Source organism: Lynx canadensis, chromosome A2 (assembly GCF_007474595.2).
Source record: "Lynx canadensis isolate LIC74 chromosome A2, mLynCan4.pri.v2, whole genome shotgun sequence".
Lineage (NCBI taxonomy): Eukaryota > Metazoa > Chordata > Mammalia > Carnivora > Felidae > Lynx > Lynx canadensis.
The window spans coordinates 17406150-17421083 of NC_044304.2; the positions used below are offsets into that span (position 1 = coordinate 17406150).

Sequence of the window (14934 nt, forward strand, 5' to 3'; positions counted from 1 at the left end):
CCTATTTCCAAATGAGGTCACATTCTGAGGTACTTGGAGTTAGGACTTCAACATATGAATTTTTGAGGGCCACAACTCAACCCATTACAAGCGTGAGGTGGTATCTTTGGGACATTGACCTGAACTCTGTATATGAACTTTGAATTTGTACTTGGAACTGGATGCAACCTGACCAGAACATTGAACCTGACCTCAGACCTAGACCTTGGCCTTTGGAAGAGTGATCGAAACTTTGATTGGGAGATCAGATCTGGATTTTGGATATGGATTTGGACCTTGGACCCAGTGCTTGGATTTGGGCCTGGACCTAAATTTGACATTGAAATTAGATTTGACATTAGGCCTACTCTTTGGAATTGGCTCTGGGTTTTGGAACTGTGCCTTGGAACTTATTGGTTTATCTTCAACCTCCCCCCTTAAAATTGGACATGCACCTTGTACCTCAACTTTGGATGTGGGCCTGGACCTAACCTTGGTTGTGGACATTGGACCTACGCTTTCATGTAGACATGGACCATGGGACCTGCACCTGGATCTTGGAAGTAGACTTTGGACCTTGTTCCTGAGCCTTAAATTTTGATTTCAAATCTTGATCTCTGACCCTGACCTAGGACTTAAATCACCTGAATCTCAACCTGGTCCTTGGCCTTGGACATTGTCATGGTCTTTGGACTTGGACCTTGAAACTAGATTCATATCTGAACTATGTATCTGAACAGTTCTGGACTTTGAATCTAACCTTAGGCATTGTATTTGCTTATAAATCTGAATTTATTATTTTTACTATTTTTTTAATGTTTATTTTTTATTATTTTTTTTTTTAATTTTTTTTTCAACGTTTATTTATTTTTGGGACAGAGAGAGACAGAGCATGAACGGGGGAGGGGCAGAGAGAGAGGGAGACACAGAATCGGAAACAGGCTCCAGGCTCTGAGCCATCAGCCCAGAGCCTGACGCGGGGCTCGAACTCACAGACCGCGAGATCGTGACCTGGCTGAAGTCGGACACTTAACCGACTGCGCCACCCAGGCGCCCCTTAATGTTTATTTTTGAGAGAGAGAGAGAGAGAGTGAGAGAGAGAGAGAGAGCATGAGCAGTGGAGGAGCAGAGAGAGGGGGAGATACAGAATCCAAAGCAGGATCCAGGCTCCAAGCTGTCAGCACAGAGCCTGACATGGGGCTCGAACCCATGAACTTCAAAATCATGACCTGAGCTGAAGTCAGACTCAACCAACTGAGCCACCAGGCACCCCTGAATCTGAACTTCTAACAGAGGGCTTGAACTTTATACCTGGACCCTGGATCTGACCCCAGCCTAGACTTCAGACCTGGATGTGGATGTGACCTTGGGCCAAGGATTTAGACCTGGATGTCCATCCTGAACGTTGACCTTCTCCTGGACATTGAGCTTGAAACTTAGACCTAGATGGGGCCTGTAACTTATACCTGACATTAGACTTATACATTGGATCTGGATCTTAGACATGAACTTAAGATATGCATATGAACATTGGACCTGAAACTTGGACCTAGATTTTCCAAGTTTTTTGGATATAACCTTTAAAAAAATCATTATTTATTTACTGAGAGAGACAGAGAGAGAGGAAGCACAAGTGGGAGAGGGGCAGAGAGGGAGTGAATCCCAAGCAGGCTCCACATTGCCAGTGCAGAGCCCAACATGGGGCTTGAACTCAAGAATTGTGAGACCATGACCTGAGCCAAAGTTGGAGGCTTAACCGACTGAGCCACCCAGGCACCCCTCTTGGATATAACCTTTAACTGGAATTTGGACCTGAACCTGGATTTTTTTATTTGGTCATCGGAGCTGGACATGAACATGAACTTTGAACCTGAACCTTGGAACTCAACCACAGACCTGGATTTGTTCAGTGTTTAGGAACTGACATTAGATCTGGACCTTGGTCAAGGATCTGACACATGCTTGGAGCTGGGACTCAGATTTCAATCTGTATCTTGGACTTAGGACCATGATCTGGATGATGTAAATGCACCTTGGACCTGGACCTTGGACCAGAATTTGTATATGAACGTGGACTAATCTTTGGATCTAAATCTGGACCTGGTTTTGGATGTTGGACTTAGACCTAAAGCTTTGATTTTACCTAGAACATATACTGGTTGTTTTTTTTTTAATTAAAAAAATGTTTGTTTAAAATTTATTTATTTTTTGAGAGAGAGAGAGAGAGACAGAGACAGAGACAGAGAGAGAGAGAGAGAATGAGCAGGGGAGGGGCAGAGAGAGAGGAAGAAAGAAAGAATTCCAGGCAGGCTCCATGGGGTTAGTGTGGCACCCAATGCAGGTCTCAATCTTACCAACTGGGAGATCATGACCTGAGCCAAAACCAAGACTTGGACACTCAACCAACTGAGCCATCCAGGTGCCCCTGGAACATATACTTTTGGCACTATACTTTGTCATTAGACATGGACCAGGACTTGTTACTTGGAACTGTATCTTGGACCTCAGATCTGAAATATAAACCTGGTAGTGACCTATATTCCTTGTACTTGACCTCATATCTGGCAATTGAATCTCTACCCAGATCTTGGACTTGGATCTCAAATCTTGCATTTCCTTGGATAATGGATCTTACCTGAAATATAGAAATTGTACCTACATTTGGATCTTTGACCTGGACCTGAATCTACGAACAAGATTTTGGATCTCACCAGTGAATTTTGGCAATGATCCTGGACCTCAGACCTGGATTTAGTTCTTAGGCTTCAGTCCTGGATGTAGATCTCAAATGTGAATATCAGACCTTAAAGCTGAACCTCATTTCTGGCCCCCAATCCTATAACTTAGAATGGATTATACATGTTCTTGGAACTAGAACTTCAATCTGGATCTTGGAACTGGAACTCAACCTTGTACTAGATATTCAAACTGGACTTCAGACATGGATTTAATCTGGATTTTGGACTCACCTTAGACCTGGGAAGTGGACCTAGAATTGGACCCTGGACTTGGTCATTGAACCTCTGTACTGGACCTGACTTTGGATCCAGACTTTGTGTCTTGACCTGAACCTGGACTTTGGAAGTGGTTGAATGTACCTCAACCTTGAACAGGTGTCTTGAATCTGGACTGTAAACCTGGACCTAGATTTAACATTAAATGCTGACATTGGACCTGAGCCTCAAATATGAACATAGATATTGGACTTGGACCATGGACCTCGACTTGGATCCAGATCTAGGATATAGTGTTTGGAACTAAACACTGGCCTGCTCCTGAACCTTGTTGTAGACGTTGGATATGGAATTGGCTTGTAAGTTAGTCCTGACTTTAAACCTGGTCCTTGGACATGGACTTGGACTTTGATATTAGAACTGTATCTTGGACATTGAATGTTCTAAACATGGATCTGCCCTTTGGACCTGAACTTAGGATGTGGATCTGCATTTGATCTTGGATACTTATGTTACACTTGGCCTTTGGAAATGGACATGGATCTTGGACCTGGACCTTGACCTGAATGTTGGAATAGACTTAGGGACTTTGTTCTCAAACTCTGGACCTGGGCCTTGAACCTGGAACCTCAGACTTGGGGCTGGATCTTGGACTTGGCCCTTAGATCTCAAACTGGTCTTTGGACATAGAATTGGAACCTTGGACTTGAACATCAAATCTCAATTGTGGAACTCTGTTTGTCTGTGATGTTGGACCTATCCTTAGACTTAGTCCTTGGTGATGGACCCAGGCCTTGGACCTTGTTACTTGAGCTTCAACTTCTAACCTAAGACTTTGATCTCATATCAAGACCTCAGACTTGGACATCAGACCTACATCAGGATATGACTTTAGATCTGGAATATTGATCTGAACCAGAATTCTAGACCTAGATTAGGGGAGCTTGGTCTTAGACTGGAATATTGGTTTGAAACTCAACTTGTCCTGGACACTGAACTCAGACATAGGATTGATTTGGATCTTGCAACTATACCTTTAACTTTGACATCTAACGTTGGTCACAGAACTTGGACTTGGGGCATTTGTTTTGGTCTCTCTTGTGGGTGCTACGCCACCACCTTGGTATCTTTCCATGAGGGAGGGTAGCCTCAGACTTGGCTAGGAAGTAGAGTGCTTCCCCTGGCTGCTTATTGATAGCTGGCACTCCTAATCAATCTCCTTTGTCAGTTTGCCTGGAGTTTTCAGCTGGACTTTCTATTTAGTCTGTTTAGTCATGGGATAGAATAGGCCAGATGGGCTGTCACCTAGTGCTGGGTTAGAGTTTGGGAAATGCCTCATCTGGACCACCTTGTTCTGTTGTGTGGGGAGACCTAAGATGCCCTGTTGCTGTGTTGTTCCTCCAGTCCAGAAGTCTCAAACCATTTATCCTTCAGGCAACCTTCTAGAGTTCTCCTTGATTGTTTCTTGCATATTTTCAGGTTTATAGTTGTACTCAGCAGGGAGGAGCAGAGATAAATGGGTCTATACCATTTTGTCTAGACTGAAGTCACTGGTCATTGCTGTTGTAGGTTACTCTGTTGAGAGTTTTGCTATAGAGATGAGCAGAGACATGAGACAGTGGCATGAAGGAGATGTGGTGTTAAGAAAGGTTTGCTTTTAAAATAATCTAAAAACGGAGGGGAAAAAACATAAGAGACTCTTAAATACAAGAGAACAAACTGAGCGTTGCTGGAGGGGTTGTGGGTGGGTGGGTGGGGCTAAATGGGCAAGGGACATTAAGGAGGACACCTGTTGGGATGAGTGTCCCAACACATATGACACTGAGTGTCATATGCAGGGGATGAATCACTGGATTCTACTCATGAAATCATTATTGCACTGTATGCCAACTAACTTGGATGTAAAGAAAAAAAAGAAACAAGAAAGGAAAAAGAATTGTTTGTTTAATTTATTAATGAGAGAAACTATAGCATGTTTGTAAGATCTATTTCTTGATGGTGCAGGAAGCATAGGAAATAATTACTTGAAAAGGTAGGAGGCAATAAGATCTCCTGTACAAATTTGGGAAAGCTTTAGATAGGAGCTTAGAAGGTTTGTCCATTGCCCATCCTAACAGGAAGGAAGCAGAGTATGTGAGCACAGATGCAAGTAGGTACTCAGTGAGGTCTTGGGAGTCTGAGGAATTTCTCTCTTGACTGTTTCTGTTATCTTCCTGAAAGAGGAAGCAGGGTCAACAGCTAGACAGTGAAAAAGAAGGAAGAGGTTGTTGGAGATTTGGAGAGAGAATATATGAAAAAGTTACCTAGGAGAGTGGACTAGTGAATGGTCTAGATTTAGAAGACGTGACAGAGGGATACAGAAGACTATGATTTAAAAGTAGGATTTAGGGGTAACTGGGTGGCTCAGTCGGTTAAGCGACCAGCTCTTGATTTCAGCTCAGGTCACGATCTCATAGTTCTCAAGATTGAGACCCACGTCAGGGTCTGCACTCAGTGCAGAGCCTGTTGGGATTCTCTTTCCCCCTCTCTCTCTGCCCCTCACCTGCTTGTGCTCTCTCTCTCTCTCTCTCTCTCTCAAAATAAGTAAATAAACATAAAAATTAAAAAAAAATAAAAGTAGGATTTAGGGGTGCCTGGGTGGCTGTCAGTTAAGCATCCAACTCTTGGTTTCAGCTCATGATCTAGCAGTTCATGAGTTCAAGCCTCACACAGGGCTCTGTGCTGACAGACTAGAGCCTGCTTGGGATTCTCTCTCTCTCCCTCTTTCTCTTTGCCCTACCCCCCCCTTCAAAATAAATAAATAAACAAAAAAAAAAGTAGGATTTAAAGACTTCAGAGATGGAGGAATCCTAAGTGATGTCAAAAGCCAGAGTATGAATAGCCTAATTCTATTAACAAAGCAATGACTCCTATGTCTGGCACTGTGCTGGGCAACAGTGACAAAGGCATGAAGAAACCAGTCTCTTCCAGTAGGTTAGTGTGTAAGCCACACTGGAGTGGGCTGCTGAGACAAGGGGGATGAGCCTGTTAGCATAGACAACTAATGTGGGTTCTTTGTCCAGAGAGGAAGAAACACAGGTAGCTGAAGGGGAAAGTGAGGTTAGAAAGATTTTGAAAAGTGGGAGACACTAAAACGGACTCAGTAGAGAGAGGTAAAAGTGTACTAGAGACTAGAAAACCAAAAGAGCAAGATGGGATTCAGAGCACGTGGAAGGGCTGACTTAATGGGAGGCAGGGGCCTTTCCTTTGTTGTAACAGGAAGAGAAGAGAAGATGGGAGCATATGCAGGTACATTTCTAGATTCAGATGTAAGACTCCTAGGCATGTCACTCTAAGCCCAAAGGTAGTACAACAGCATAAATGCTTTAGCCCATTATCTTCCAGGTGAGGTAAGCCCCTTATTGCCACAGAGATGCTGCTGTTGCCAAGGTCACAGTGACCTCTGTGCTGTCACATTTAGAGGTATTTTAAAGGCTTCATCCTGGACTTCTCAACATTCAACATTGCTTCATTCTCCAGAAACACTCTCTTGTCTTGACTTTCCTGATCCACACATCCTTGGTTTTTTCCTTCTTTCTCTGGCTATCTCTTCATCTCCTTTGTTAGCTTGTGCAAATATCTGTTTTCACAAATCCTATATAAATTTAAGGTTCCTCACTACTCCCAGTATGGTAGATTGTCATAATAATGGCCCCTTATGATTCATACCTCCCGGTATCAGTGCCCTCATGTGGTCTCTTCCCACATGGCCTCTGGGCTTGGCCACATGACTTGTTTTGGTCAATGGGATATTAGCAAACATGATATAGGCAGAAGCTTGCGAATGGGGGCCTGACCTCTTAGAACCCTGAAACAACCATGCTATGAAGAAGCTCAGGATAAAAGACCATATTTGACCCATCTGGCAAATGCAGCCACATGAGTGAGTTCAAGTCAGACCAGCAGAACCACTCAACCAATCCAGAGACACGTAAAAATAGACCATTATCGTGTTAAGCCAGTAAATTTTGAGATGATTTGTAATGCAGCAATAGATAACTGTCATCCTCAGCTACAACAGAGACATGGCTAACTTGACTGCTTTGTGCAAATCAGAAAAAAAGTGAATCATAAAAACATGCCTCTGCTAGCAGACACACCTTTATTCAAATAAAAGGTGCTCCTTCCCCCAGGATGCAGCCCTATACCACGCACCCACACTCAGCGCTGGGTGCCTTTATGCACTAGACAAGCTGCACACTGTGTGTGAACCTCCTGGGGGATTTCTACACAATTCTCTCCATTTAGCGCAGACCGGAAACTTGGCTTCAGGAAAGGTTTAATTACTCCATGGAAGGAGAGAGAGAAAACACCTAGAGTAGGGCTCCTAGCCTTGAGGATTCAGTAGACTGACTTTTATTGAAGAAGGTAGGCCAAATGTTGCTTATATAGAGTCACTGCATTTTTCAGGCAAGTCGATTAGGCAAACTCTTCTTTGAAAAAGATAACTAGTTCTCAGGAAAAAAGAGGAGCCATTATTCCTCTGAACCACCCATGAACGTTCTGGAAAAGAGGTAGATAGACAGCTAGATTCTAGAGGAGGTGGCAGTGAGGAGCTAGATCCTCAGGTAGGCGTGGTGCCCGGCAGAGATGGCGCCACGATCCCCAGGCCTCCCCGGTCCTACGAGGTCTCCGAGAGAAGCCTGGGCAATTCCACCAGTCTTCACAGACCCACAGGCCTGCGGCAGGCTGGTCCTGGGTCTCCTGCTCCGGCCGCGCAGTGGATGCCTCCCTCTGGACTATAGCGCACAGGGCCACAGCGCAGCTGCGGCTCCTCTTCCTCATACCAGCGCTGTTCACTGAAGTCAGGGAAGAAGGCCGCGATCTCTCTACTGGCTGAAACCACAGAGTCTGTAAGAGGAGGTAAGAAAGAGAAGGGGTTCTCATAGGGAGTGCAGGAAGGAGGTAAGAGGCAGTTAGAGTAGTCCTGCTGACCCTCGGTCCTGGGGCCACATTTGCCCAGACGGCCACACAGGGCCAGAAATGCCTGGAGGGAGGAGAGTTCATGGCGGGATACCTGGCTCTCAACTCCCTCATAGGGCCTGACCACCAGCCCCAAATCATCCTCCCTCACTGTGGCCGAGGGCAGGGGAGGCAGACTCACCAGAGCCATGGGTTGTGTTGCGGGTGTCAGTGAGGCCAAAACTTCCACGAATTGAATCTGGGGCCACGTGACGTGCTTGAAACACTCTGGTGGGTCCCATCAGTGTCCTCCAAAGCTGGATGGCATCCTTGCGGGCAAGGATGTAGGCTCGGATTGGCCCACTGTGTACAAAAGGAGCAGGTGTCAGGAATCCGGCTATGTGGTCTAGGAGGGCAAACTGTGAGCAGGGCACAAATAAAGGGACATTCCACCCTGAGAGTTACCCTGCCTTTCTAGCTCAGTACCAACACTGCTTCAAACAGGAGGTGATGGAAGGCCCCTGCTGTGTACATACAAAAGGCCACAGAGGTCAGCAGAGTTGTTAAGTAGCATTCAACAATACTCTTCTATAGCTACAGGACCAATAAGCACCATGGCAGGTGGCCACCAGGTCAGTGTTGGCTTAATCATGGCTCCAAGCCCATGTTTCTTCAGACATTTAACACCGATTACAACTTCAAAGAGCGTCACATGAAATTAACAAGTTTAGGAGCAACAGAGATAAATCTTGGTGGATAAAGATGCCCAAACCAAAATTAGAAGTACCTGGCCATGAACTCCACCAGCCGCTGATAGAAAAAACGACCTGCAAAGAGAGAGAGTAACTTCATCCAGACACTGGTGCCCAAGAGCACTTTTTGTACTTAGGTCTCCTTACTTGGAATAATAAGAACCATTTTGGAAAAAAAGGAACAAAGAGTCTGATATACCTGGGTCTGAACACAGGCTCTGCCACTTACAGCCTGTGCAGTTTCAGGTAAGTCATTAATTTCCCCAGCTCAGGTTCCTAATCCATGTGCTGGAGACCTAACAGTACCTACCTCATAGGGCTGTGGGGAAAATTCAGAGAAACCATGAGCATGAGGACAATGTCCGACAGAGTAAACATCCCCTATACCTACTGATATCATCAGGACATAAAACTAAATTTCCGGTTGGGCTACAAAGTAGAACCCTCCTAGAAAATATTTTTAAGAGATTGACAATCATGAAAAGTTTGTGTATAAAGCCAGACTTTAGAAAATGGCTATAACTTTACAGTTGGTAGGTCAGAGACAGCCTGCCATTATGTGTCCTTGCACACCTCGTGGGACAGAGAAGCCTCCCATTCAGAGGACTGCTGATCCTACCTTCGTGTTCTTGGTAAAACTTCTGGCAATCTTCTTTTCTCCACAGAAGTTCTCTCATTCGTACAATAAGGAACTTGTTGCTCAGAATCTGCTGATGAACAGCCTGGATAAACACCACGTCAAAGATAAAAATCAGTCAAAGGGATGGGGTGCCTGGGTGGCTCAGTTGGTTAAATGTCTGACTTCAGCTCAGGTCATGATCTCACGGTTCATGAGTTCAAGTCCCACATCAGATGAGCTTGAGCCCCACTTCAGGTGAGCTACAGCCACACTTCGAGTGAGCCCCAGCTTTCTCTCTTTCTCTCTCTGCCCTTCATGGAATTCTCTGTCTCTCTGTGTCTCTCTCCCTCCCACCCTCCCTCTGTCTCTCTGCCCCCCTTTGTTTCTCTGCCCCTCACTCACTTGCACCCCTTCTTTCTCTCAAAACAAAACAAAAAAAGATACAAATAAGTCAAAAGGATGGGCCGCCTAGGTGGCTTAGTCGGGTAAGCACCTGACTTTGGCTCAGGATATGATCTCATGGATCACAGGTTCAAGCCCCACATCGGGCTGTCTGCTGTGGGCACAGAGCCGGCTTCAGATCCTCTGTTCCCCTCTCTCTCTACCCCTCTCCTGCGCGTGCGCATGGGCATATGTGCACTCTCTTTCTCTCTTTCAAAAATAAACATTTTTAAAAAATCAGTCAAAGTGACCATTTGAGTGAAAAGGAAATCCAGGCTGACCAAAAGAACCCATCAGAGCCCAGGACTTGATGGTCTGTCCTGTGTTGGGTCAGTAGAGAAAGAAGGTGGGGTGAGGTACAGACCTTCAGTCACACGGCTAGAACATGAGCCTCTGGTGCCATCTCGGCCCCTCCCTTCAGCTGAAGCCCACACAACCCACCTCTCGGATCATCATACAAATCTCTTGATAGTGGTCCTGCCTTGAGTTTGTCCCACTCTCTCCAAACCATCACACGTGACAGATTAAAAACACCATAATTTATATGTCCCACTCTGGTCAGAACTTTACTCATGGAATGAGGTATAACTACTTTAGGCCAGTGCTCAAGGCTCTACTTTCCTTGCCCTCCACCTCTTCCAATTCTCTCGTCCTGTCACCCCAGCCTGCTTGTGGCCCTCGGATCCACCACCAGCGTTCCTGCCTCAGCATCTCCCTCTGTGGAACACCTGCCCTCCTGTGAACTGACCAAAGTCTACCCTTCCTTCCTGCTGGCCAGGGCCCCGCACTTGCAGGCCACCATTCCTGACTGCTCTGGTCTTTCTCCGCACCACGGTGAGCTTTCCCAGCAGTGCTGCGCAGCAAGTACTTATCAAACTATCCTCGGCAGGACCCTACGATGACCCTCCCCCAGTCCCACCAAGATTCCGCACCCTACTCTACAGGGCTCTGAATACCATGCAACATGATTATGTTACATTACATGGCAAAAGGGATATTAAGGTTGCTATTAGTTGAATCAAAAAGATTATCCAGATGAGCCCAATTAATCACATGAGCTCTTTGAAAGCTGAGTTTTATCTGGCCAGGCACTAATGAGGAAGTCAGGTTTAAAGCATTTGAAGCACTGAACACGCTGTTCCTGTCTTACAGATGGAGGGAGCTGTGTGATGAGGAATGTGAGTGGTCTCTAAAAACTGAGAGCAGTCTTCGCCTGAAGGCCAGCAAGGACATGGGGACCTCAGTCTTAGAACCATAGGAACCAAATGCTGCCAACAACCTGAATGACTTTGGATGTGGATTCTTCCCCAGACCCTCCAGATAAGGACCTGGCCTGCTGATACCTTGACTTTGGCCTCGTGAGACCCTGAGGAAAAACTGAGCTGAATCTCCTGCACCTCTAAATTCTAGAATTGTGAGATAATAAATGTTTTAAGCTGCTAAATTTGTGGTAATTTGTTTCATAGCGATAGAAAACTAATATACACACATTGTCTAGAGGTTTGGTTCTTCTCCTTACTTTATTGGATCCTTATATTTTTTATCTGCCCCAATTCTCCAGTAGATTTTTAGTCTTCTCAGGGTCAGAGTCCATGGCTCCTAGCTTTACCTCCACGGCATCTTGCACAGGACTGTGCTGTCAGTCTTCACAAGTGGCCCTGTGGCACAGGAAACAGAAGCACTGCCCAGGACATACAGTAGAGGCTTAAGATTCCTTCTTACCTCCAGAATCAGGGGGTGAGCAACCGCATCAGGCTTGATCAGGGCCAGAGTGAGCTGGAGAGCCTGAGGGCTTCTCAAGATCGAGGTCATCTCACTCCTGCCATCAGAAAGCTGGATTAGGGACCCCTCAGTGCTGTGCTCCCCACCCTTCCTCCTCCGGAGCCATGCAGCCTTGCAAGCTAACAGCGGATCTCATTCCTGACACTCCCAAAGCATGTGGCAGTTACGTACAAAGAAGTTACCCATTCAGGAGAGATTCAAGTTTAAACTCTACCTGTCTCTGCAATATTCTCTTCCCTTCCTAATTTTTCTTGGTGTTTTAGAGGATTTACAATTTACATTGCTAAACAGCCTGGCCACAAAGGTACAATAACTGTTTCCATTCATAAGGCCTTCTATCCCATAGTGCTCTCCCATCGATTCTAGAATTGGAAAATTGGATGGACAAGAATTGGGATGTTCCCAGGACATCCCCCCAAAAAGTCTACTGGATACCTACCATCTCTTATCTAATCTTACAGATAGGTCAGGACCTTCCCTGCCCAAATCAAATTCTTTTTTTTTTATTATTTTTTTTAATGTTTATTTATTTTTGAGACAGAGAGAGACACAGCATGAGCAGGGAAGGGGCAGAGAGAGAGGGAGACACAGAATGTGAAGCAGGCTCCAGGCTCTGAGCTGTCAGCACAGAGCCCAACGTGGGGCTCAAACTCACGAACTGTGAGATCATGACCTGAGCCGAAGTCGGACGCTTAGCCGACTGAGCCACCCAGGCGCCCCCCAAATCAAATTCTCTAACACACTCGGTTGTCCTCAGGGCAAAGCTTGTGAACAAGCAACTCCAAGGTCAAGGACTAGTTGTAACCATTTTGTATCTGTAGCAGCGGAAACACTGCCTGGGACAAAGGTCAGTTTTATTGACTAAATGAACCTATATAGTCTTATTCTATCCATCTTTGTATTTCTAGTGTCTAGCATGGTGTAAGAGCCCAACAAATAATTGTGGACAGGGCACCTGGGTAGCTAAGTCAGTTAAGTGTCTGACTTTGGCTCAGGTCATGATCTCGCACTTCATGAGTTCGAGTCCTACGTCGGGCTCTGTGCAGACAGCTCAGAGCCTGGAGTCGGCTTCAGATTCTGTGTCTCCCTCTTCCCCACTTATGCCTCTCTCTCTCAAAAATAAACATTAAAAATTAAAAAAAATAATTGTGGACATGATATAAAGAATATAAAAGTATTTTATAAACCAGACTAAGAGAATTTGAGGTCTCTCTCAACTGTGAAATTTTATTCACATGTGAGAAACTGATCATCTCTTCAGGACTAAAGACTAGGTCTCAAAAGATTATCTGGTGGAGCTCCTAAATTTGCCAACAAATATGGAGAAGGCTTCCATGAACACACACAGGGACAGTCTGGACAACACCCTCATTTCCCTTAGGCTGAAAGTAGCCTGATGATCACGTTAAAGGCAGTGCTTGCTTACTTAAACCACAAAACGAAGTCCAGCCTAACTAGTGCAAGATCAGCCAACCCACTCTCCCTTGCATCTCAGGTTGTGAGTAACCCAAAAACAAGCGGAATCTTCACCATATATCTAGGGAGAAACAACCTTGACACCCCACCTCCCCACCCCCTCCAAATCCATGTTATCACCAAGTTCTGGCAATTTTGCCTAAGCAATAGATCTCAAATCCATACAATCCTCTCCTCAAGGGCCACCACCCAGTCCAAGACATCATCAACCCTACCCAGACTTCTGCAACAGCCTCCTCGATGGCCTCTCAATTTCTCCTCCTGCCAGCCTCTACAATCTGTTCTCCACACAGCAGCCAGTGAACTAAAAATACAAATCTAATCATATCAGTCCCCGCCTTAAGCTTTTGCCTGAGACCTTTTCACAGTCCAAAATGTGTTTCCTCTGGTTACCTCCTATTCACCCACTAGATCTTTTCTTTTAATATTTTTTGTTTTTTGATTTTTTTTTAAGGGGGAGGGAGGGGCAGAGAGGAGAGAGAGAGAATCCCAAGCACACTCTTCATTGTCAGCGCAGAGCCCAATGCGAGCTCGATCAGATCACACCAACTCTGAGATCATGACCTGAGCCACCCTGGGCCCCTCACCCACTAGATCTTAGCTCACTTCTCCTATTACATCTTCTTGGACCTTTTCTTCAGTTATGTCTTCACCCTTTAGGCCAGCTGCATTAAAGCAGGGATCTGTTTTGCTCATGGTTTTATTCTCAGTACCTATGCAGAGTGCCTAGCACATAGCTGGCTCTCAAAAGTATTTGGTGAAATAATGAATGAATGAACCTCATCCAGCTATACCAAGGCCAAGATGCTAGGGGCTCTCTAGGGAAGGATGTGTTTCCTCTCCTAATACCAACTAAGTAATGACTGTCATGGCCCTTGGTTTACAACAAATGTTGACAGGTCAAGAAATTTGTTCAACTTAAAAGTCACTCCATCAGAGAATCATTAATTTGGGAGGTTGCCTAGGCATTCGCCGCCACACCGAAGGCACCCATTCCTCCGATTCCGGGAGGGCGGCGGCAAAGCCCCTCGTCCTCCTAGGCAAAGCGGGGACCTGCAGCCCTTCCCCAGCTCTGTCTCAGCTCCCCATTCTCTACCCTCACCCCGACACCCGAGGCCCAGTTCTCCAATCCCCCAGGCACTCAGCCCCATTTCTTGACACCGCCCCTCTCCTCGCTGCCCCCACCCCCCCTTCTCTAGGCCTGCAGCCGCGCGACTCCTGTCCTTTGTACCCAGGCTTAAGCCCATCCCAGATTCTGGGCTGTTCGCGCCCCAGCCCGGATGGAGTTCAAGTCTAGATGCACCTGGTCTTCCACCGCGGCGCCCGGCCACCAGGCACCGCGACAGCTAGCCTGTGCGGCCCAAGCGGGGTCCTTCGGGCGTTCGGCCGGGCAGCCCTGCCGGGGGTCCTTACCGTGAAGCCGCCAGTGGAAGAGCCGGAAGTGGAGGCCGGGTGTGTGGATCCCGCGGGGAGACCGCGTTGTGGGAGCGGTCGGGTCGAAGGCCCGCAGCATGCAGCACGAAGACCGGCCCTGCTTGTGGTCCTTGTCTCTCTCTCCAGCGCTTGCCCCTGCCGTACGAGAGGACAGAGCCGTCTCGGGCGGGAACTGCCTCTCGGAGCCGGCGCGGGCGCGGGCGCCCTCAAGCGGGAGGGAGGGCCAGGCCGGAGTTCGCGGGCCGCAGTGCGCGGGGAGGTGGTGGCCTGGCAGTGGGCCGTGCTTGCTAGCGGGGCCGCCGGGACGGGCCTTGCCTGACTCGTTCTGTCTTACTTTTCCGTCTAGGATGGTGCGTGGCACATGGTTGCTGCCCAGTACTTGTCTGAGGTACGTGAAGGGCGAAGAACTGGTGCTCCCGATCGCGAGGGCAGAGGCAGCCATTGAAAGTCTTGAGCGATCCGTGGACACGAGAGAGCACAGCCAGTGTGGGGGTGGTGACGGAGGATGCGTGGCTGGGTCCACGTGTACATAGGTCATGAGAGAAACTAGTCGTAA

General features: G+C 46.8%; 1 protein-coding gene and 1 long non-coding RNA gene across 6 annotated transcripts; one reads left to right on the plus strand and one right to left on the minus strand.

Moving 5' to 3' along the window:
• Positions 1-7195: 7195 nt before the first annotated feature.
• NME6 (NME/NM23 nucleoside diphosphate kinase 6) lies at positions 7196-14523 on the minus strand. Of its 5 annotated transcripts, none has more exons than XM_030306653.1 (6): positions 14358-14523; positions 11409-11505; positions 9246-9348; positions 8662-8701; positions 8077-8237; positions 7196-7823 (listed from the first exon to the last, which is right to left on the minus strand). In XM_030306653.1, exons 2-6 carry the CDS (start codon positions 11496-11498, stop codon positions 7636-7638), a joined length of 582 nt encoding a protein of 193 aa, XP_030162513.1. In that variant the 5' UTR covers positions 11499-11505; positions 14358-14523; the 3' UTR covers positions 7196-7635. The 5 variants fall into 5 exon arrangements, with proteins under 5 accessions (XP_030162513.1, XP_030162514.1, XP_030162509.1 ...); XM_030306654.1 differs by lacking the exon at positions 14358-14523 and adding an exon at positions 14248-14307; XM_030306649.1 differs by lacking the exon at positions 14358-14523 and adding an exon at positions 14176-14262.
• On the plus strand, positions 9469-11130 carry LOC115508220. The gene is made up of 3 exons (XR_003966960.1): positions 9469-9500; positions 10351-10520; positions 10839-11130. It is a non-coding gene; the product is annotated as an uncharacterized LOC115508220 (long non-coding RNA).
• Positions 14524-14934: the final 411 nt, after the last annotated feature.

Excerpts from the sequence above, each read along its gene's own strand:
- NME6 (XM_030306653.1), bottom strand. The coding sequence starts at position 11,498 with ATGACCTCGATCTTGAGAAGCCCTCAGGCTCTCCAGCTCACTCTGGCC. Across the intron at positions 8,238-8,661 it reads CTGGTGGAGTTCATGGCCAG|TGGGCCAATCCGAGCCTACA; the intron begins GTACTTCTAATT and ends TTTTGTACACAG. Across the intron at positions 7,824-8,076 it reads CAACACAACCCATGGCTCTG|ACTCTGTGGTTTCAGCCAGT; the intron begins GTGAGTCTGCCT and ends CTCCTCTTACAG.